Genomic DNA, 21,467 nt, shown 5'->3' with positions numbered 1-21,467 from the left:
GAAATGCACTTGCAGTGTCCACATAATTGCTATCGCAATAAAACCAGGAATGATCACCAACACAACCTTTTAAAAACAACTGTTAATGCAGATCAGCAATGTATGAAGGGCTGCAAAGGACGCACTAACAGTGCAAGGCAATATTGTTTGTTTACTACCTCATATATCTATGCAAAGTTAAAATTCGGCGGAACCCATCTCGTGATGACTGTCGACGGTAATGGTTTAGCATTGAATAAATATAGCGACACAACGTATTGCCACCATCGAAACAAGTAATGTATGAGGCGTCTACGTATGGCAGCGGTATCCCTCTTTCGGGCTTCCCCAAGAACAATTGGCACCATCTGGCGCCACTCACGAAGCCTGCGTGTGGCCTCCGAAATACACGGCGCGCCACTGCGTGTGAACGCGCAGAATTGACCCATCGTTGCTGGGCACCCAGTGACCCAAGTTGCCTAGAGGTTTATTGAGGAGCGGCACAAAGCCAGCGAATTTGCGGCGTAGCCTGCTAATGCATCCGGTTGCTGTCCTTGAGGGACCCTTGTGACGTGGGTTTCATTCCGCACAGCATCGGACAAACTTATGGGATTCTTGTCGTCATTGTATAGCGTCACATTCGCAGTGGTACAGACCTGGTTACTGAAGTTCGCGTCGACGACTTTCATGGAAGAACGGAACACACCACCGGCTCATTGACCCAAGTAGGCATCAATGAGGTTTATCGAAGACCATCACAGACCGAGTGTCACATACGCAGTGGTCCCAGTCGGCGTCAGAAAGTTTCTTCGAACGGCGGTACCTACCCCTTCCCGCATCTACTGTCAGCCATGTCGACGAGAAAGAAGTTCTTTGAAGAACGGTACACATGTACACATTGCCACATACTCAGCGACTTTAGTTGTTCGAATGGTTGCTTTCTAACCCTGTCACCTCAGCACATCAGCTGGATGCGCTACCCATTCGACCGTGGGCTACCGAGTGACCCAGTGTAGGCGGGAGGAGTTACCGCGTTAGTTCTGTCGCACACGTGGAGAGCAGAACGTCTGCACACAAGCCGGGAGCAGAGCAGCAGCTCCCGGAAATGACTTCAGGCCAATTTCATCTGAAAAATGGCAAAAACACCCCGCCACCGTCGCAGTATTTACATAACCAGCTTGCACCGGCTCTGCCTCACCTGCTGCTGATGCCACCCCACACTCAGGAAAACGGGATCGCGAGAATAGAGAGGCGAGAAGGATAAATGAAACGCAGAAAGGTAAACCAGGACTCAGCCCGGTTAGCTACGCGGCATTTGGGGAAGGGGAAATAAGATAAAACGATTAGCAGAACAAGACAAAATCCGCTGTTGATTAAGCATAGCTTTCAGTATGACAAACGTAAAATACGGCATGCGCTGCAGATGAACATACTCACGGCCGCGCCAGGGACTGAGGCCTTGCAAAAGGTAACTCAGAACAAGACTTCCCTGCAGCCAATACATATTTATTAGTGTGAAAGCGTATATCCATATGCTCCATAATGGTCTTTCATGAACATGTGTTCATATCATGCGCCAGTGCATTCACAATGATATCGATTTCTCTTCCCTTGCGCATCACTGGCCAACACCGGCTATGTGTTTTGACTTGCTGTGGCGTTGACCTCTGGGTCTTCTTTCAGATATCGCGACGATTGAGAGGCGACAGCAGCTGCATGCCGCCGTCGACGGGCATTGTAATTCCAGTGACGAAGGAGGCGTCGTCCGAGGCCAGGAAGGCGATGCAACAGGCAACCTCGTCCGCGGTGCCTGGTCTGCCCAAGGCGTGTGCGGGGCCCGTTGAATCCAGCATCTGCACGGATGCACGAGTCACACCGCGAACACTTAGGCATACAACTCGGCGTGACGCTGCAAAGTAATGAATCCAAATGCACTACACTATTTTAGGGATATAGCTCTGGCCCTCATTAAATATTTACGTTACATGAAAAATACTTTTATTGATACCTGAAGTACCCCATTTGGGTTTTACATGAGGTGCTGGGGATATCTTGCAGGTAATATTTTCGATGAATATCTGAAAGATCAATGCGTAGAGTGGTGCCCCGCTTCAGCAGGGAGATGATTCTAGGCGGAGATTCAGCGCTATCACTCACGCCCGACGAACGCGCTGGGAGTCTTCATCCCCTACGCTACGTCACGCCAGCGCCGGTGCGCACTAGTTTCTAACTGGTGCTGCTGTTCAAGCGCCATAAATGAAGTATTGCAGGTTCATGTCGAATAATTCGACGTTAGTCATAGACCTACTACAACTGAAGGCGTTGTTCAAGTCTCACAACCCATTAAGTCGGCACGCGGCTTAGCAACGTACTTGAAAGGCTTCGCAGTGGATTAGTTGGCATTCCATAATAAACTTGTGAGCGCGAAGGAAACAGAGTGACTACAGGACGGACGCATAGCGCTTGTCCATGTCCTAACGGTCGTCACTGTTTTTACATCGTGCTTCAAGGTTATTACGTACCCCACAAGCCTCCCTCCGTAACCACCGCGATGTGCCGCGCCGACGCTTTCAGTGAATGCGCACTCGACAAGAAGCACTGTTGCTGGGAAGGCGGTGCATACGAACTTGATTACGAAAAAAATAAATAATTGTATACCCGCATATGGTCTTCCAGACTGTCCCCAGGCTGCTTTCCTATGGGTGTCTTGATGACCGCTGGGCTGGACAAGACAAAACAATGCGAGAGAAAGCTTCAGTTATTGTTAGTGCGATTACAATGGACGAACGAATAGCGGGGAATCAACTGCTAATTCTGAACCCATTGATCGGCCAGCATTTCCAGATTATTCGGTAAGGAATAGAAAAATGGCGTATTTAAAATTGTTGCCTGAGCGGTGCTTGCTTGAGCCGCGCACCATCAGCATTGGAAGACGCTTAAGCTTCGCCTTTCAGAGTAGAGCACGATAGCATTCAACGATCCCTGGCTGCTTATCAGGCTTTTTTCGCGAATATTCAAATTACCATTCGACGCTGGCATGTCTTTAGGTTGTAGGTAATTCGTATTTAACGATTTTTCTGACAAATTTTACTTTGAGAAATTCAATTTTTTTCACTAACCCCTGGCGCCACGCGGTGGGTGTGTGTGGTCGGGGTGGTTCAGAATGCATTTTTTGTGCCACGGACGCCACGAACGCCGATGCTTAAACCGACACCGACACCGGATTTTCTGCGACACGGGGCCCTTAACGCTTTCGCTTTAAAATCGCTTAACAGCCAAGGCTTTGTAGGTTAAGCTAGCTACTGGACAAACCTATTTTTTAAATAGACGTATGCGTATGTCTTTGAGCCTGTGTGAGTAGGCACCTAGCCAGGGGCTGTGTTATGGCACGCGTATGCGTAGGTGTTTGTTAGTCTTTAAACACGGAAATCTAATCGTCGAAATTTGTGTGACCTAATATACCCGTATACCGGTAACTTGACATAATTATTGCTAACGCGATGCCTATGCCAGCAAAGCAAGCAAGCATGTCTCGTAACTTTAGTAAAGCATAAGCTTTACATCCACCGGAGCAAAATATACAGGAACCAGCCATTTTTTCGAAGACATGAGGTTTCACGTTATAGCGTCTAAGAAGCATGCCTCGCACTGAACTCAAGTGTATGTTGCCCGTGGAAACTTTAATTATATTAGTACTACCTTCACATGTATTATAAAATAATTAAACATGCAAGTCAGTGAGTGTCTTGCCGTTGTTCAGGGCAATGAGCACCATGTACTTATTCACCGTAACTTATATTTGCCATATTCATAATCTACATGTGGTGATGTACTTTTCCCGTTTTTCTTTTTCTTTCAGATTCCCTAATGCACCTCTTCCGTAAGAAATAGCGAGAATTCACTGACAAGGAGTCGATTTCAATATACCGACGTGTTTAAAAAGTGTCATCATCTACGAAAGCTTCTATCGCAAGGAACACTTGGCCTGAATATAATGTTATATGACGCCTGCAAGCGAACTTTAGCCAAGCTTATAAATAAATACAAGTGAAATATATACGGTAGCAACTCCACAGATTACTTCTGAGTAGCCTCTCGCAACTCCGTGAATTGTTTTCTCTCTAACTGTTCAAACAGCAGAGACAAGTTACGTCTTCCGATTTTGCAATCTCGTCAATAACCACTCAGCTTTACACTTGGTCATTTCGCTCGGTTCTTGGCACAACAATAATGTCACTCCAGAATTACCACCCAGCCACTTATAGCAACCCTATTGCAAAAACCAGTGTCTTCCAGTGCCTTCCAGTGTGAAACCAGCGCGTTTTTTGACACTGGCTGGCACTGGGGACGCTGGCGCACGCTGGGAGTCACTGGGAGTCACTGCGGCACTGGTGAGATCGCTGGAGAAGTGCTGGGTCACGCTGGACGAGACGCTGATTTCACTGCTATGACGCTGGGGCGCACTGGTGTGCGCTGTACACGCGCTGGAGTTCGCTGGCTCGTACTGGAGACTGCGCTACTTTCGTTTGTGCCGCACTGCCAGAGTATAGGCGCTGTTGAATATTAAATGCTTGATACAATTTTATGAGCATCTCCTGTCCAAAAAAAGAGACTCCTGTCCTAAATATAGCGCTATAAGTTGGGATCATAAAAGTCTATTTCGTGTCGGCGGTGTTGCAGCTTGGAATAAAGGTGCGTGATGCTAGCCCATGCATAAGCGACACTTGAGATAACTTTCGCTTGGTACATTTCCCTTTTGACTCTGCGGATAGCTGTATTCGTGAACGAAATTACGCAGATAACGCCTCGTTTTCTAGTAGTTTGTACGCAATCAATGACTGCGAGTTGTCGCAGTGTTGTACAGTCGACACGAAACCGAGCAGCCGTACAGACGCGTTCGAACGGACCTCAGAAAGCCTGCCGCTGATTGATATTATCGCACCGACAACAAAGCTGCGGTGATTCGTGCGCTTCCACTTTCCCTAGTGTACTAAAAATAATAGTTAAAAGGTTGTGAAGCTCAAATACAAACATTTTCCCATTCATCAGGTAGCCGCGCCGAGATCGTTCACTTCCAGCGAAGGTTAGGTCTACCGTACCCGCTGAGTCTGTCTACACTCAATCGGCCCGTCTAAGCTGACGAATCAACAAGTCTAACGAGGTTAAATCACTCTGTAATTCAGCTTTCCCATGGTTGCTTTTAGACAGACTATTCTTTCGTGTGTACAGTGTCAGCATAACAAGCGATGAGCGCCGATATGACGTTATAAACATACCTATGTGTGCTTTCGCCGAAGGCTGTCAGCCGCATTAACCGACCGCTTCTCTTACGGAGATACGTGCCTAAACATACGTGTCGATTGAAAAACATTGTCGAGCTATGTGCTTATCTGAAATGTTCAATCGGGACGCATTATATCTGAATGCAGTGCATTGTAGAAATACCCGGAAAAATCTGCGAAACGTTGTATCTTATTGGTCGTTGACCTCGTGATTCGATGTGCTTACAAGGAGTTTGACAATAGATCGCTTGACGGCACCATCGCGACAGCACCGAGTAACTCAAGATGTTAGTTATCGGCTAAGCATGAGCGAGATATCGATATGCAATAGTGGAATTAAACATTAGTATTTCTTTTTTCAGAACTGAATCCTCAGGCTCTTTATAACGCGTTTTCTGCACATAGGATCAATAGTTCACTAGCGTAAGGTTTACCACATGAAATAAATTTCCTCTGAGAGTAATTAAAAACATGACACGAAACATAACGCCAGTTTTCGCGCGATATCTATTTTCTAGAAAACGTGAAATTTTGAGTTGAAATGGCACTAAAGAGGACGACGCATACTAGTAAATTAGTACAATTTACACGAAGATGAACCTCAACCAACTAGTCCAACAAAACGTCCTGCCTAAATTTTGGGGTTTTACGGGCCAGAACCACGATATTACTTCAAGGCGTGCCGTAGTAACATGAGGGATGACCCCGGAGTAACTGTGAAAACGCGGGTTTCTTTAAAGCTCACCTATAACACGAGCGTTTTCTGCATTCGCTATCATCGAAATGCGGCCGCCGCGGAATGCATCGAATCCGCGAACTCGGGTTGAGTAGTGCTGCAGCCATAGCCACTAAGTTACCGTAGCAAATAGTTTTCGTTAAAGGTACAGACTTATCCACGAATAATTTATCTTTACAAAGCTTTAGATTTCCATTAAAATCAGCATTTGCTTGTATCGTTCCATTCTTATTTACTGCATGGATGACCAGTCTCACATGAACAACGTACAATACCGGCTGTTCAAAATTAAACTTTACGGAATTTTTAAAAATCTCCTGTGGCAGGTAGCGTAATTATTATCGTTGAATTGGGTTATTCGAAGAGTGGGACATTATAACACGTGAAATCGAATCACATATCCAAATAACTAGTAAGAAATCACTAATTAACTTGTTAGTTAATTACTGTACGACACTTATTGCAATTTGCAAATTGTAGCCGGTGAGGCGTGTACCCACTTGGAATGCATTTCAAGAATGACACTAGTTTGGATATATGCGCCATCAAACTCGCCGTAAAAATGCACCGTAGTTCCAATTACTTTTTTACCAAAATACTGTTTTATACATTGAACTGGAACTGAAAAGTAACTGGAACGCCCATGTATTTCATCCCACACCTTGTGAAATAATATGTCGAAACTGGTGTCATCCTGTAAATTCATTTCAACTGGATGCGTCGTGCAAACTCACGTGCTAAAATTCGTAAATTGGAATATATGTCGTAAAGTAATTAACTAACAAGTACATAAGTCAATTTCAGGTAACTATTTGAATGTGTGTTTCGATTTTTCGTGCTACTAATATCCGCCTCCTCGAATAACCCAGCTCCACGATATTAATTATGCTACCTGCCACAAGAGATTTAAAAAAATTTGTAAAGCATCATTTTGGACACCCGGTACACAGTTAAACCGTTTTCAGAGTCAGAGTCAGAAGTGGTTTTATTAGGGCATTGAATGAATTACAAAATATGTGTATACAGAAGGAGGTCCCATAGTCGGAGACTGAATCGGGACCTCCGATTACATATCCGTTTACAATATAAACCGTTTTGACATTTCAGCTTCCAACTTCCATAGCATATTGCGCAGATGTGCATACATGGATGCATACATTGGTGCTCAGAACACAGACTGGTGCTCTGGAAGCTCAGTGCACTTGTTGCGCCAGACAGGTATAAACATGGATGGAATGGGAAATACTCGAACTTTCCCAACGTTCCATGGCCGGGATGGTTCGCTTGTGCAACGCTAAATTGTTACACTAAGTACGTAGATGCTGCACTAATGAAAAGCTCGAGAGTACAAATACGCTGAAGCGAACTGCGGCCAAGCAAAATGTTCTCATTATAAAGAAGACTAGAAATAGAAACAAACTACATTTCACTTACTTGACGGTGTTCACGCGAACCCCGAACGGCGCGTTCTCTGCAAAAGGTAACGTGTAAAAATAAAATAAGTTAGACGACAACGTAAACTATCGCAGTGCCATCTGTAACAATAAGGGATATATGAATGGCGTGGATAGCTACATCTGAATTACTAACTTGACACAGCTCGTTGAAATGTCACTGGCTTGATGAACGGATCAATTCTCCGTTCAGAGAGCCTATGTTCATCTTTGTTAGGGGTCACACCGTTCAAGTATTATTCAGACTGTAACTTCTACTTGACGAACTGTGCGATAGCAAGCGATTACTAACGAAATGACACAAGCGAGCGCTCACTACTAATTATTGACTCAAGTGATGACAACACATAAAAAATAAAAACAGATCTACGAAAGAAAAAAAAAGAACTCAGAACTGGCGTGATGGGGCCTCGGTGCAAACTGAAAACAAAAAATAAAATCTTGTCATTTAACTGCAGAAAAACAGCATGTGTGGTCATAACAGAATCACAGACAAAAGAAATGAAAACCCTCCAATGGCAAGAGGGGGCATTTTTGTTTTATGTACACTTGTTTATTCCATGTGCAGTTAATTATGTGACAAGGTTTTAATTCAATGTCGATGTACTCGGAGCTTCAGTAGATGATTTGTCGCTATTCGGCACTTTGTGTCGTGTATGTGTGTGCGTGTTTTACCAATATTCTAGTACCAATAAATTAAGTTGTGGGCCTAGTAGTTGCATGTTTTGGTCCGCAATTGTGGCACAGCTATAGGGACGCGGATAATGAAAACCACGGGCCTGTTTGTATTGTTTCTGTCGCCGTGTCCCTAGTTGTACGGCACAATTCTGGTCATGAATATGGTACCAATATTCTAGTAACCGTGACTCACTACTCGCGTTTGGCTGTTCTAATATAAACGTCGACATATTATCTCAGGTTTCTCTGTAACGTGCTCTTCGCTTCACCGCACCCCTAATGCAAAAGTCTATAGTTGGTTCGGCCTTCATCCGATTCCGTGACGGAAACTGTGTACAATGTGGGAAAATACTCAGCGAATACGGAGACGGAGGAGTAAGTTGTGGTGGTTCACGTATGTCGCGTCATTAAGGTGTTGGCAACTAAGAAACCGGTTGTTGTGTAAATTCACATACGTCCTTGACCCTCACTAAAGCTTCGGAACTAAACTTGTGTAAGCTTCGAAGTTCGTCTTGACTACATGTGTGTGCGAAACGAGGAAGAGGCAAAAATTGCTGAGACGAAGGGCCCTGATGAAAATTCAACAAAATAGATTACCCCTTGAGGTTGCAAAAGCAATACATTACCACTAGATGGCGTCAATAACAATATAAGTCATAATAATTATGGTTCTTATCATCAATACATACATGGTCATATACAACAACACATACATACAATTCAATGCTACTTCCTCCGCCTGTTCGTTTCCCGCAGAGGTTATTCGCCAAATTCACTGCCTCTGTGATTCGAATGGTCGATTATTTCTAAAGCCCCTAAATATTTCACCCTCGCAACCTCCGCGGTAGCCCAGTGTCTTTGGCGTTGCGCTGTTGAGCTCAAGGTCCCGGGTGCGATCCTGGCTGCGGCAGCCCCATTATGATGGCGGTGGATTGATAAAACATTCGCTTACCGTGCACTGGTTGCAAGTTAAAGAACGGCAAGTGGTCAAAATTGATTCAGAGCCCCCACTACGGTGTGCTCATAATGATATCATGGTTTCGGCACCTAATACCCCAGAATGAAAAAACTTGCCCTCTCCATGCTCCTGAAAATTGTCTAGTCTGAATATATCCCTCAGTAGCTCCACGAAACGTCACCTATGCCCTCGTGCTTCCCTGTCCACTTTTTCATAGGCTACTTTACTATCTAGAAATGCCGTCGCAGAAGGTCTATTCTGAGCTACTGAAATCTATATGCTCTGAGTTAGTGAAAGCATATTATCCTCTAATCGTCTGCCTGGCCTGGCCCCATTCTGTAGTTCCCTCAGAACATCGTTATCTCCACCCACTTCGACAGTTCTAATTTTGTGGCTTGCATTGCCATTCTATATATCAGCGATGTTACTGTAATTGGCATGTACGAGCTTGTTTAACCCTTATCAGCTTTTCGTTTGTAGATAAGGTTCATGTTGCATTGATGCCATCTAGCCGGAATTTGCTTTGTTCTAATCACTTGCTCTGCGGCATTAGTCATCAGTGCCCTGCTCTTTGTTCCGATGTTTTTGATTAGCTGTATAGGAATTTCATCGGGTCTTCCTGCTGTGTTATTAGGGATATTTTACAGCGGAGGTGTTATACGCTACTTTCCAGCGGACCGAGCGCATAGACCAAAAACGCCGTAGCCTCGATACAAAGCAAAAGAGTATCGCCGGTGTGCTCCAGCTGCGTTTAATAGCCAATGGGTGTTTCTTTGGCTGGTGACGTCACGTACTGCATAGGCAAGTTATCTCAGTTGCGTTCGCGCTGTGTAATGCGTAGGCCGCATATTGTGCGCACCGAGGAAGAACAGCATGCCTACGAAGAACGACGCTGTAAGCAGAAGCGGGAATCTCACTCAAATCTCGCTCAAGCATCGTTTCAGAACCCATGGCCATCTGCCATAACAACCACAAAGCTATACTCACCTTAGTGGCAAAATAATAAAGGCGGTGGACAATCACAATTCATGTGGTACGTGTCTTGATTTAAATAAATATAATTTATCACCATATATAAAGCTCCACTGGTCATGCACCTTCAGAGTGGAATGGCACAGAGTTGGATTTTTCTGTTTTTTTTTTCAGTAAAAACGTTCTATGTTAATTTTGATTTCACGGACTTCTCTGTTGTTGCTGGATCCGTTTTAGTCTGAACTACCCTTTCGTTCGTGCTGAATTTATCCCAGATAACGTCTGTGATGTACCGCAGCACATCGTCTCCTTCGTAGATGATGCCGTCTTCATCCCTTAAGGGCAAGATATAGTCCGGCGTAACGCACGCGCGCAGCCACGCTCGGCGCGGTTAAGCAGCGCCGGTGAAAAGTGCACAATCTACAGTCTGGCGTCACGGCGTAGCCGGCGGGCCCAGCGGCGCCGGGCGCGCTGAGCCCCGTCGGCGCGGAGATACATGTTCGATTTCACGCGGCTGCCGCTAGACCAGAATGCACTGCGCGCTGCAGGGGCAGTGGGCAGAAGGCAAAATGGCGGCTTGCGGCGCTCGTAGTGAAGGCACGGCTGTGGCTTTCTCAACGTCCGTGGACGATGACAGTGCAAGTGAGGATGTATGTACATGGTCCGCTTCCGCTCTTGACGTAGCCGACGCACTAGCACTAGGAGTGCGATGTTCTGGCTGTCAGGACAAGTTAACGCCATGTCGTGAAGGCAGCCAAACAGCACACGGAGCGAGAGCTGTGTATAAGGCATTTTTTGTGTTTGCGTATGTAAAAAATCACGATGTGCTTTCTTTTCGAACTGTTCATATTTTATGCATGAATGGTTATTCATCAATTCAATTCAATTCATGTTTATTACATATTTAAAAGGTTACATAGTTGTCCATATACAGAAGGAGGTCCCACGGTTTTAATCACCGTTGTCTGGACCTCCTGTGCAAGTATAACAAGCAAAACTACAATGTAAAAAAGCAAGCAAACGAGAGAGCATAAATATTACAAAGTAAAAATACACGTAAGTATCAATAACGTTCACTGGTAGATGGGATTATTTATGGTTTAAAAACAGAAATTGTTTTAGGTTTTTCTTAAACATTTGCAAACAAGTAACAGATTTCATATGCGGAGGTAAACTATTCCAAAATGTTACTGAAGAAAAAAGCAAAGTGGATCTACCATAATTAGTACGGATGCTAGGCAAGAGCAAGTTGCGATGAGTAGCGAAGCAAGTAGAATTGGGATTAGAGAGCACATGTTGTGGAAAAATGTCTAAAGTGAGGTCATGCTTACAAATTTTAAAGAATGTAATGCCTATATTATAAAAATAAAGGCTAGACAAAGGCAAAATATTAAGATCAACAAAATGGGAAAGGAACGTCTACACCGTGAAGCGAAATTAATAATACAAAGTGCTTGTTTCTGGAGTTTAATCAATGGGGAGAAGTGAACGGAGTATGTATGACCCAGGATGAGATACAGTAGCTTATATGACTGTATAAAGGCGTAATATAGTGTTGTGAGGACATGGAGGCGGAAGAAGAATCTGGTTTTAAGGAGGGCACGTATACCAAAAGATATTCTAATGCAGACTGAAGAATTATGTTTATGAAAATGAAGATGAGTGTCAACAATAACTCCGAGAAAAGTAAAATGATCGGATGAAGTTAGAGCCTGGTTGTTGATGAAAAGACACGGAGATATTTTTTTTCTGTTTGGTGAATGAAAAAGTATAAAAGAAGATTTAGAAGGGTTAATTGGGAGCCGGTTTTCTGCACACCACTGCGCAAGGGAATTTAAATCTGCTTGTAACTAGGAAATTAAGACATTAAGGTTAGGGCTGTGAGCAAAGATGGTTGTGTCGTCTGCATATAAAATACACTTTGAGCTGTACCGGCAATAAGGCAAGTCATTAATGTATGTTAAAACAAAAGGGGTCCTAAAATAGATCCTTGGGGAACACCTTTAACAATATATGAGGGATTAGAAAAACAATAATCAAGACCAACAAGATGCCATCTATTAGCATAAAAAGCTCTTTAGCAGTGATAGCGCTGGCCCAACAATGCCATAACACTCATGTTTCAAAAAAGAAAGTGTTATGATCAATAGAATCAAAAGCCCTAGAAAAATCTATAAATACAGAAACTGAAATGTCGCCATGATCAATGTATGATTTAATATTATCCGTGAAACATGCGATGGCAGCGGCAGCAGACAATCCTGAGCGGAAACCAAACTGAGAAGTTAATATGTTAAATTTCGTGTAGTAGTTGTGTAGTCTTGTTTCAATCAATTTTTCTAGAACCTTGACAAGGAAGAGAAGAACAGAAATCAGGCGATAATTTTCACATGAACATTTGACACCTTTTTTCCAGACAGGTATGACCTTCGCAACCTTGAACTGGTCAGGGAAAGCACCAGAACTGAAAATAAGGTTAAATATGTGGCTTAAAATGGGTGAGATTGTAGAACGAATTAATTTAATTTGTTTTGCGGAGATGTTGTCCAGACCAGAGCCAGTTGATTTTAAACCTAAAATGACAGATTCAATTTCTTCAGTGTTAGTGGGTTGAAGAAAAAAATTGTGGTTGACGGGCGAAGGAAGGAGAAAAATCAGGACTGTCAGGGATGGTAGTACTTGCCGAAAAGTAATCGCTCAATGCATTAGCGATCTCATTCGGTAATGTTATGATCTCACCAGTTATAGATGGTGATGTAATCGGGTCATGTGAATCAGAATTATTTAAGAATTCATTTACCAACTGCCATTTTCTTTTAGTATCATTACTGCATTGTTGAACTTGGTCTTCATAATAGCTGCGCTTTGCATTTTTAAGAAGTGTGGACAAAGTGTTTGAATAATGCTTATAACGTGCTTTAAGGCGCATGTTGAAAGGCTGGCGCTTGGTTATTTGTAGAGGTTGTCCTTTTTTCTCAAAGAACGTAACAGAGAATTTGATAGCCAGGGGCAAAGGGGAGTATGATAACGCCGCTGAGATGACAGGATGGTAGTGCATGATTTCACGGCAGTATTAATAATGTGGGTAAGTTTGGTTAATGCAACTTCAGGATCTAGAGCTTCAAGAACCGGCAACCAGTCTGCATCTTCAATAATTTTAGTGCATTCAATGTTATCAAAGTAGGTTCTTGTGTGAATTTTATTTCCTTGGGAAGTGGATTTGACAGTGGGCAGAAACATAGGGTAATGATCCGTAATATTAGTATTTACTCATCGTAGGTCTTACTCATCGATGCCAATCCTAGGAGCGCTAAGTTTTGCTGAGCGCTAAGTTTCATGTTTGTGTAAGCGGGTTATCGGCGCTCTGTCAGGCTTTATGTGCCTTTATGCCGACTCCTAGGCAACCATGTATGTTGGTTGTCTGAAATAAAGTGTCTTGTCTGGTTAAAAAAAAGCGCGTACATGCTGTCAGAAGGCGAGAATGCGCATGCGCCATGGAAACAGCTGTTCGCGCGGCCATGAAGTTGCGCTCCCACAAACAGAGATGGTGCTAGCCTCGCGCGGCGTGCGCGCCGAACTGTAGAGGACGCAAATTTCTTCAACCGGCTGGCGTGGCTGGCGTAGCGTATCCGACTTCGCCTGCCGCGGCCTGGCGCGCCAAAAACGCTTAACAAAACGCCGCTTTATGCATTGAAGCACAAAAGTGACTGAAACGCTAATGCATTTCTCGGCAAGGTTCGGGAAACAATATCTCGAAACTGGTGCCATCTTGGCCTTCATAGACGTTCGCGAATTTTTGGTTGCCGCTTCGGAATGCTCTTATATGGTTACAGAATATTTTTGGGCGCCTTCGTCCCTTTTGTGAATGTTTTGCACCCAATATGTTGAATTGAGCGTTTAATTTTCTCTTACACGAGCTCACTAGCCACCCTTTTCTTTTCTTGGTATTTGTTCCATCTTAGGAGCACCTCTCCTTCGCGTAATTCCAACCTTTTGGCTTCTCTGTGATCCCTAGATGCCTGATTACGCTATTCTATAGCTTATTTCCTTGTTGCACCACTTACGTGGTTTCCTCTTTTCAATCCAACAATCTATTTGCCGTGTCTGTCTTATTTCCTCCTGCATAACGTCTACCAGTTCCTTATATACCGAGACTGCTGCAGGAAATGCTTCCATTTTCTTCTCTGTGTTTCTTGCGGTCTCCGTTATTAGTTGTTCATTCGTTTTAGAAATTCTGTTGCAATTGCTTCGTGTTTGCTATGTCGCCCAAACTTGAATGGTAAACGTCTATGATCGTTACCCAGGCTATTTTGTCCATGTTCGCCTATTATAATTTGGTCTAGTTGCTCGTAGACTATTTCTGAGACTAAGGAGTAGTCGATACATGACTGCCTGTTTCCGCATTCCTACGCTACCTGTCCATGACACTTATGTTCCCTGTTAACTACTATAAGGTTATATTCATCACACAGATCTAGCCCTAGAGAACCGTTGTAATCAGCATATTTCTTAACAAAACGCCGCTTTATGCATTGAAGCACCAAAGTGACTGAAACGCTAATGCATTTCTCGGCAAAGTTCGGGAAACAATATCTCGAAACTGGTGTCATCCTGGGAATTTGTTCCAAGTGGATCCACCTTGCGAACTCCACGGCTAGAATTTGTAAATTGCAAAATGGTCCATAAGATAACTAGTTAAAAACTGAATTGGTGAATTTTGGTAAATAGTTGACTATTCATTTCAGTTTTTGTGCATATAATGTCCGCCTCTTCGAGTAGACCAGCTCATAACTAGAATTGTGGTATCTGCCACAGGCAACCATGAAAAAATTTTGAATGCATTCGCTGGAACACCCGGTATACTTCAAGCTCAACGTGCCTTGCCGGACCCCATTAAGTAGAAGAAATATATTTGCAAATGAATACTATAATTGTGACACAATGTCGAAATATTTTGCTTTCGATCACTACGGAAACACCTTGTCATCCTAACAAAAATTTACTTGAATTTTCATTTTAGTTATTCATAGATACTGCAAACCCAAAGGGATTTCAGCAGGGTGGAAGTACAATATATCAGTGTACAAATACAGGCAACAGAACAAAGCAAGATAGAGTACATTGCTAATACAAACAACATCAGTTTTAAAGAAAACACGGCAAAATGCCTGCATCCCTTTTCAAGTTAGCGTAAAACTATTACAGCAGAATGCAATGGCGTCCATGAGTGTACAGCTGCAGCGGAAAAAGATTAACAAAAGTGACCGATCACCCGAGCAGATAGATTGCAGCACGCGACGCTGCTGTCCCCTATAGGAGGCCGAAAACGAGAGTGCCAGACACACCCTCTTTGAAACATGAATCATGTAGCAGTTTAGATATGCCAGCGTGCACGGAATAAGACCGCAATTTCACTGCTCCGGTCATCGGCGACTTGTGCTAATCCTTTTCTGCTGTGGCTGTACATTAACGCGGTGGTGCAACGTCGCGGTGAAGCGGCTATGCCGTGGCCTTGCATGGAAACAATTTACCTTTATAACATAAAAGCACCTCCCATATTTGTTCTGGGCGCTATTCGATTCGACAAAGCTATCTTTAGAAGGTAACAAACAAAACATTTCGATGCTGCTCTGTTTATTAAACGAGATGGATAATTTGCTTGAACGTCCTAGCCCTAATGGGCAATTTCATTTGCCTAGAAATGATGTAGAACTTGTCCTACCGCCACTATGCCGGGGAAGCAAAACGATTAAACAGCTGCGAGAGCCAACTGTGACTATAGTGCTGATGTGGATGTGCGGAATCCAGAGAAAAATTACAGTTGGCAACGTGAACGGGCCAAAAGAAACTGTTAAATAGGGCAGAGATATCGAGAACGGCGTACCAATGGTCAAGGCAAACAGGCATTTCTTTAGATTGAATTAAGACGCCACAGTAATAGTGGCACAAATACATATATTTCTTCAAAGTTACACAGGACAACTCAATCATCGCTGTAAAAGCGGTATAGAGAGATCTAACGCCGAGCGTTTCCTGAAGCACGGGGCGTTGAGTAGCTCATCCTAAGCAGCGGCGACGTGTAGCGCGGGAAATCGTCGACTAAATATCAGTTCTGCAAACGGAGCGCGATAATGGCGAGACAATTCTGGTAGAGGCGTCTATTTTAAAGGTATTGAAGTAACAATGAAGTGTGCTCTGCCATTAGGTCGCCATCAGCCCAATTTCGACGATGACCTTGAAATCATGGATAATCTTTCAGGTATACGATAGCCATCGAATAAAACTTTCCGCGCAACTCCGTAGGCTCTTACTCATCGATGCCAATCCTATAGGCGCTAAATTTTTCTGTAGTCCTGTCTTCCCGAGCTGTCTTCCTCAGCTGTAATCGTTAGCAGCAATAAAAGTTTGTCTCCTACGTATGCATTGGCGTAGTGCGCCCATTAGAGCAGCTGCGGTTGCAGGAATGCAGTTTGTTGGGCGGCCATGCTCACTTACCTAGTGCCGCGCAGCGTGACAGATGATCCAACGCTGCTTTTGTCACGCAGTAAGGTGTCGCTACGTTAACCTATACAAAGAGACGATAAAAATTTGATGAGCGATCTTATGGCGTACGCATGTTATAGCGTAAAAAGGAAAACGAAATATACCTACTACCTTTCAGCCATATATGAAGACCTGCATGCTTGAAAATACGACAAGCAAACTGAGCTGTTTTTAAAATTTCACTTACCGCAATTGTCGATGCTACGCTTGAAACGTTGACGATGCTGCCTGGAAAATACGCATAAGTAGAATAATAAACAACAAGCTTGGTAGCAGAAAAAGCACCTCTTGAAGCGCTCTGTATTGTCCTCTGGAAGCTGGAAAATACGTCATTTTGAGTGAACAGAGAGACAATTGTTTTGCTTCTGTCTTGCTGCGATGCATTAGTGAAGCAGGGAGGCTCACCCCTTAATTTCGACTGCCGTCGAGCATGCCACTTATGCAAAGTCTCATGAAAACCATCTACACCATTGCATGGCCTATTACGAGCTGCATTGTCGGAATTAACGGACCGTGAAATTATCAACTTTGATCACAGTGCCGACAATCCATTGCTGGCGCAAGGCCGCATTGATTCTCCCCCCTCATTGCGATGGATAAACGCTATAGGCACGCATGCGGCACCGTGACAGAGAGGTGCGACCATAAACATTATTCACGCCTCCTTGCCGCAGAGTTCTGACGTGCGACATGGCCTTGTAATTGCAAATTTCGTTCCCCGCAACGGGATGAGTGAAGGACCTCGGTATGCTTCAGCGCCTGCAACACGAACGCTTCGTTGAGTACAACAACATGAAATAGGTGACGGGGAGATGCCTAAACAGGAGCCATAATGCTTCTGCGGAATTCAACGTCGATCAGGCTTCAATAAAAGCGAACTACACGCAAAATAGTTAAGCAAACTGAGAAGCGCGGTTTGTTTTATTACGTATTATTTATGTACTGGTGATGTGACAACGCGTGGTGATCGAGCAAAAGTGAAGGGGCGTCTCGCAAGCGCTTGAGTATTGGCTAAACGATCGGTTCATAAGCAAAGTGTGGGAACGCGTTTGATTGTGATGAATGCTGTTTTGACGGCACAGAAGGAGGCGAAGGACGAACAGAAAAACAAAGACAAGCGTCCACTTTGAACTGACATTAGTGTTCAAGCAATACGAATTGTATACTAAAGGGCACGCTTGGAAACGTCGATAGATTCATGCGGTCGCCGCTGCCGTTGCCCACTATTTCATTGTCGGCTTCGGCACGACAATTGTGACGTATGTTTTGCTAAAGGTGACCTTTGCATTTCTAGTGTGACCGCCGATGACGATGAACTGCGATAGCTCAGAGTGCAGGTGTCCGCTCATGAGATTGGAGCACTTTCGAAGCGCACTAGTTGTCGTTAAGTGGACTTCAAACACTCGACTAACTTGTCTGACATGCAGCGAGAAATCAAAGCGCTACCATCGCGATTTAGAAACGTGATCGCGATGCACAAATAGCAAATAACTGGATCCGGGTGGAGTTCGCTGCGTTCGTTTATAAAATTTTATTTACAAAAAGGTAGAGAGGTCGGCCTGAGCTGTAGCTTGTTTTGGCCACTACGCTGAGGAAATGGGACAAAGAGAAAGCTCAACAGGGCTCGATCGCGAGCGAAAGTACACGTGTGACTCCGGTTCTAAATACTGCAACAACGGTAACGGAGTGGCCGCGGATACAATGTGATATCGGTGCTGTGAACACCCTATTGAATCTTGCGCACCTATCATGACTTACTGTCAGAACTGTACACGGGACTGTCCATCTAGGAACGCTGCATAAACGTTGCAAAACAAAAAAGTGCGTGGCGGAGCAGGCGAGTGGCTATAGAGCCTAACCGAGTCTATCACACACAATGACAGCCGAAAATGAGGGCTGGACATTATTCTACTGCTATAATTATTTTAGAGTGATTCGGAATTCGATGTATAATGAAACAGATAACTCTTAGTGCAACACGTCCGTATGGAGAGACAGCGCCTGCTGAATCCTGCAATGCCCAGTGGCATTTGCCTGCAAGGTAAGTTATCTTCGCTAAACTTGGCCTTATTACGATTACCATGTTTGTCCCGTACTTTTCTTTCTACTATTCTAATTTTATAGACCTCCGTTCATTCAGTGTTTCTTTAAAGGGACCCTGAACCACCCTTCCGGCTTGGTGAAATAACGTAGTCCGCGGGTACACTGCTGTTAACATCTTCGCCAAGTTTAGCTATCGTACGCGGTGCGTGGAGCTCGCAAGCGGAGCGCCACGTCGCCTTTCTCTGAAACGGTCTGTTTTTAACAGAAGGCGTGACCATCGCTCTCTTCTGGACGATTTATTTAATAAAGCGGATTCTCCTACGCGGTTGCAATTTGTAGCTGCGTTGACTAAGCTGCGTTGGTACCGCGGCCGCCGCACGGTGCCCCGCGAGTCCACTGCCTAAGCGCACTGCGGCTCATTGAGGAGAACCGCGTTTGATTTACGTTTAGTGCGTCGTAGGCACCAAAAACTGAAGTCGTGGCGTCTACGTTAACAGCCAAAATGAAATTTGAACTGTACGCCACGGTGACATTTGGGAGCGTTGTGGCCACGAACCTCTAATGCCTTGCACTGCGAAGGCTACCTTCGCAGTGCAAGGCATTAAAGCATTGAAGAAGGTACGGGAGCACGGCGAAGGTCGTGTTCGATTGCCAATAATTCCGCTTCTGCTGAACGCATTGAAACACATTAAGTAAGCCTATTTTCATGTGAAATGCCGTTCTACATTTCTATAAAAAATTGGTTCAGCGCACCTTTAATTTCCTAGTCTTGGCTTCTTCCGCGCGTTCACTGTAATATCCTGGTCGCAGAGTAGCAAACCTAGAGCAGACTATGCTGTTCCGTTCCGTAGGTTCGATGTCTTCAAACTGAGAAAGAAATGCTCACTCTGGAGTTTTAAAATGAAATAAAGTAAGCTCTCAAAACTACTCTATAAGGATTGTTCCGATTTGAGCAGTTGTGAGTGCTCAAATCTAAGCAATCATAAACTGTCATGAGCGTTTACTGTTACTGGGGGCTGTAGACACAAATTTGATACCGTTACGAGTAATTTTTTCTGTGTACGTTTGCAGCCGACGATCAGAGCAATAAGCGTGTTCTTAAGAGCATTTGTGGGTAGAGGAAGGATGCAAAATGTGCTGGGAAATAAGGTATTGTCATAAGATAATGACGGTGCTAAGGCGAACGCTGGCTTGAAGGAACAAGTGGAAAGATTAAGAAGCACATAGCTGTTTCTTTTTTTTTTTTTTTGGGGGGGGGGGAGGGGTGTGGGGGGTAAGTTATGCCCAGGCTAGAAAAAACGCGGTAGCCACGACAGCGGCGATATTGATCGCCGATCGTCGAATCGCATCAGTTTACTGAGTCGGCATAATGGGATGATTACATATTCAAGCAATTCTTTTGCGCGCCTATTGAATGATCCGAGAAGTGCCTCCCCCCCCCCCCCCCCACCCCTTTGCTCTCCGCCAACCAAGTTAGTACCGCAATTATCCTGTGGTAAGCAGTGGGTGATAAAATAGACTAGAATCAAGCAATGGCAATCGCCACGTTATTCCTGTCTTGAAGTCGAGCATGGGCGCTATAACGTAAAATGATTCCAAACTGTTTCGATTCCAAACTCCTGACGTCAAATTTACGTAACCACCGACGCAAGCATTGGGCGGTGACCCGCAGCGTTGTCTGAACAGCCCAATCAAACACTCTCCTCGTTTATAGGAGCTCATCTTTGCTCGCTTTCAAGACCAATAACATTGTATACACTCAGTGGTTTTTCTTATCTAATTGGCTGACAAGAGGCGAGGAGCACGATCTAGTGGAGAGGGATTCGATGGGGCCGAGCCAGCACAGTGAAAATAGATAACCGCATAAAGAGGGTGGTACCAGCTTGTCTGATTGGTCCGCTTCGCCTTACTTAGCGTGCGGTGGCTGGTCGAAAATCGCGGCGGAGTGCAACAGAAGGATAAGAATGCCGCCAAAACGGATCCTCAGCAAGGAAGACTTGGCAGAGCGATGTCGTATGCATGCCGAAAGGGCTCGATAACGTTTTACTGCCACGCAAAAATGTTTATCATGCGCAAATAAATACATGCTCACCGGCAGGTGCGAGTAGCGAGGGCCTGAGTGATCGGCGGGCAGCCATCTTCTATTTCTTTCGGAACGGGGCAGTCTGTGGCTATTGAGAAAAATCTTACGTTTTGTTCGGCATATTAATGCATTTTTTTCGAGTACGCGTCACTTTGACGTGGTGAGTTTTCGCAGTTTTGTGACGTCGCGTGGCAGACAGGCGAAGTGGGCGTAGCCAGAAAACATTAGACCAATAGCAGAGGGCTAATGGTGAAAAGGCGTCGAATCAGGAATGAGTATTTTTCTTTTGTGCGGTTTAATGACGCATAATCAGTGTGTACACGTTATATCAGATGGGTAGCTATCGCGGTTTTCGTGAAGTCGCGTGACAGACAGGCGCAGTTGGGAGTGGCCCGAAAATGTTTTGACCAATCGTGGAGGCTGATTGCAGAAATTGGAATCAAAACAGTTTGGAATCATTTTTAGTTATAGCGCCCCAGTTGTACTTTATACATATCATCGCAGATTAGATAGAAGTCCGTGGTGCTCGCGTAGGTTCGAGAATGTGCTCCAGCTATCGCCACGTCATTAGGTCCCGTTCATACGCAGGCGTCTGTCGCCATTGAGCGGCGCCGAATCCAATACGGACGCGGCAAATTTCGCCAATCAGTTCCAGACGAATTTCCACCGCCGCTGCCACCGAAATCCCTCACCGCCCACCAATCGGAACGCGAGCGAGCTACGAAGCCAGCCCTCATGG

The 21,467-nt window shown here is 44.6% G+C and overlaps 1 protein-coding gene across 1 annotated transcript in view; it reads right to left on the bottom strand.

Annotated features, from left to right (window-relative positions):
• Positions 1-1,469: 1,469 nt before the first annotated feature.
• Positions 1,470-21,467, bottom strand: part of LOC119445472 (glucose 1-dehydrogenase 1-like) — a 56,162-nt gene continuing 36,164 nt past the window's right edge. Inside the window, exons 5-9 of the mRNA XM_037709754.2 lie at positions 16,790-16,830; positions 16,555-16,624; positions 7,432-7,468; positions 2,638-2,701; positions 1,470-1,832 (exon numbers count right to left, since the gene is read on the bottom strand). Of these exons, the coding sequence (XP_037565682.2) occupies positions 1,659-1,832; positions 2,638-2,701; positions 7,432-7,468; positions 16,555-16,624; positions 16,790-16,830 (386 nt within the window). The 3' untranslated portion in view covers positions 1,470-1,658. The remainder of the gene's footprint in view (positions 1,833-2,637; positions 2,702-7,431; positions 7,469-16,554; positions 16,625-16,789; positions 16,831-21,467) is intronic.

The sequence above is a fragment of the Dermacentor silvarum genome, chromosome 3, assembly GCF_013339745.2.
Source record: "Dermacentor silvarum isolate Dsil-2018 chromosome 3, BIME_Dsil_1.4, whole genome shotgun sequence".
In the NCBI taxonomy this organism is placed as follows: domain Eukaryota; kingdom Metazoa; phylum Arthropoda; class Arachnida; order Ixodida; family Ixodidae; genus Dermacentor; species Dermacentor silvarum.
Note: the sequence above shows the minus strand (reverse complement) of the source record. Positions and strands in the feature narration are given on the sequence as shown.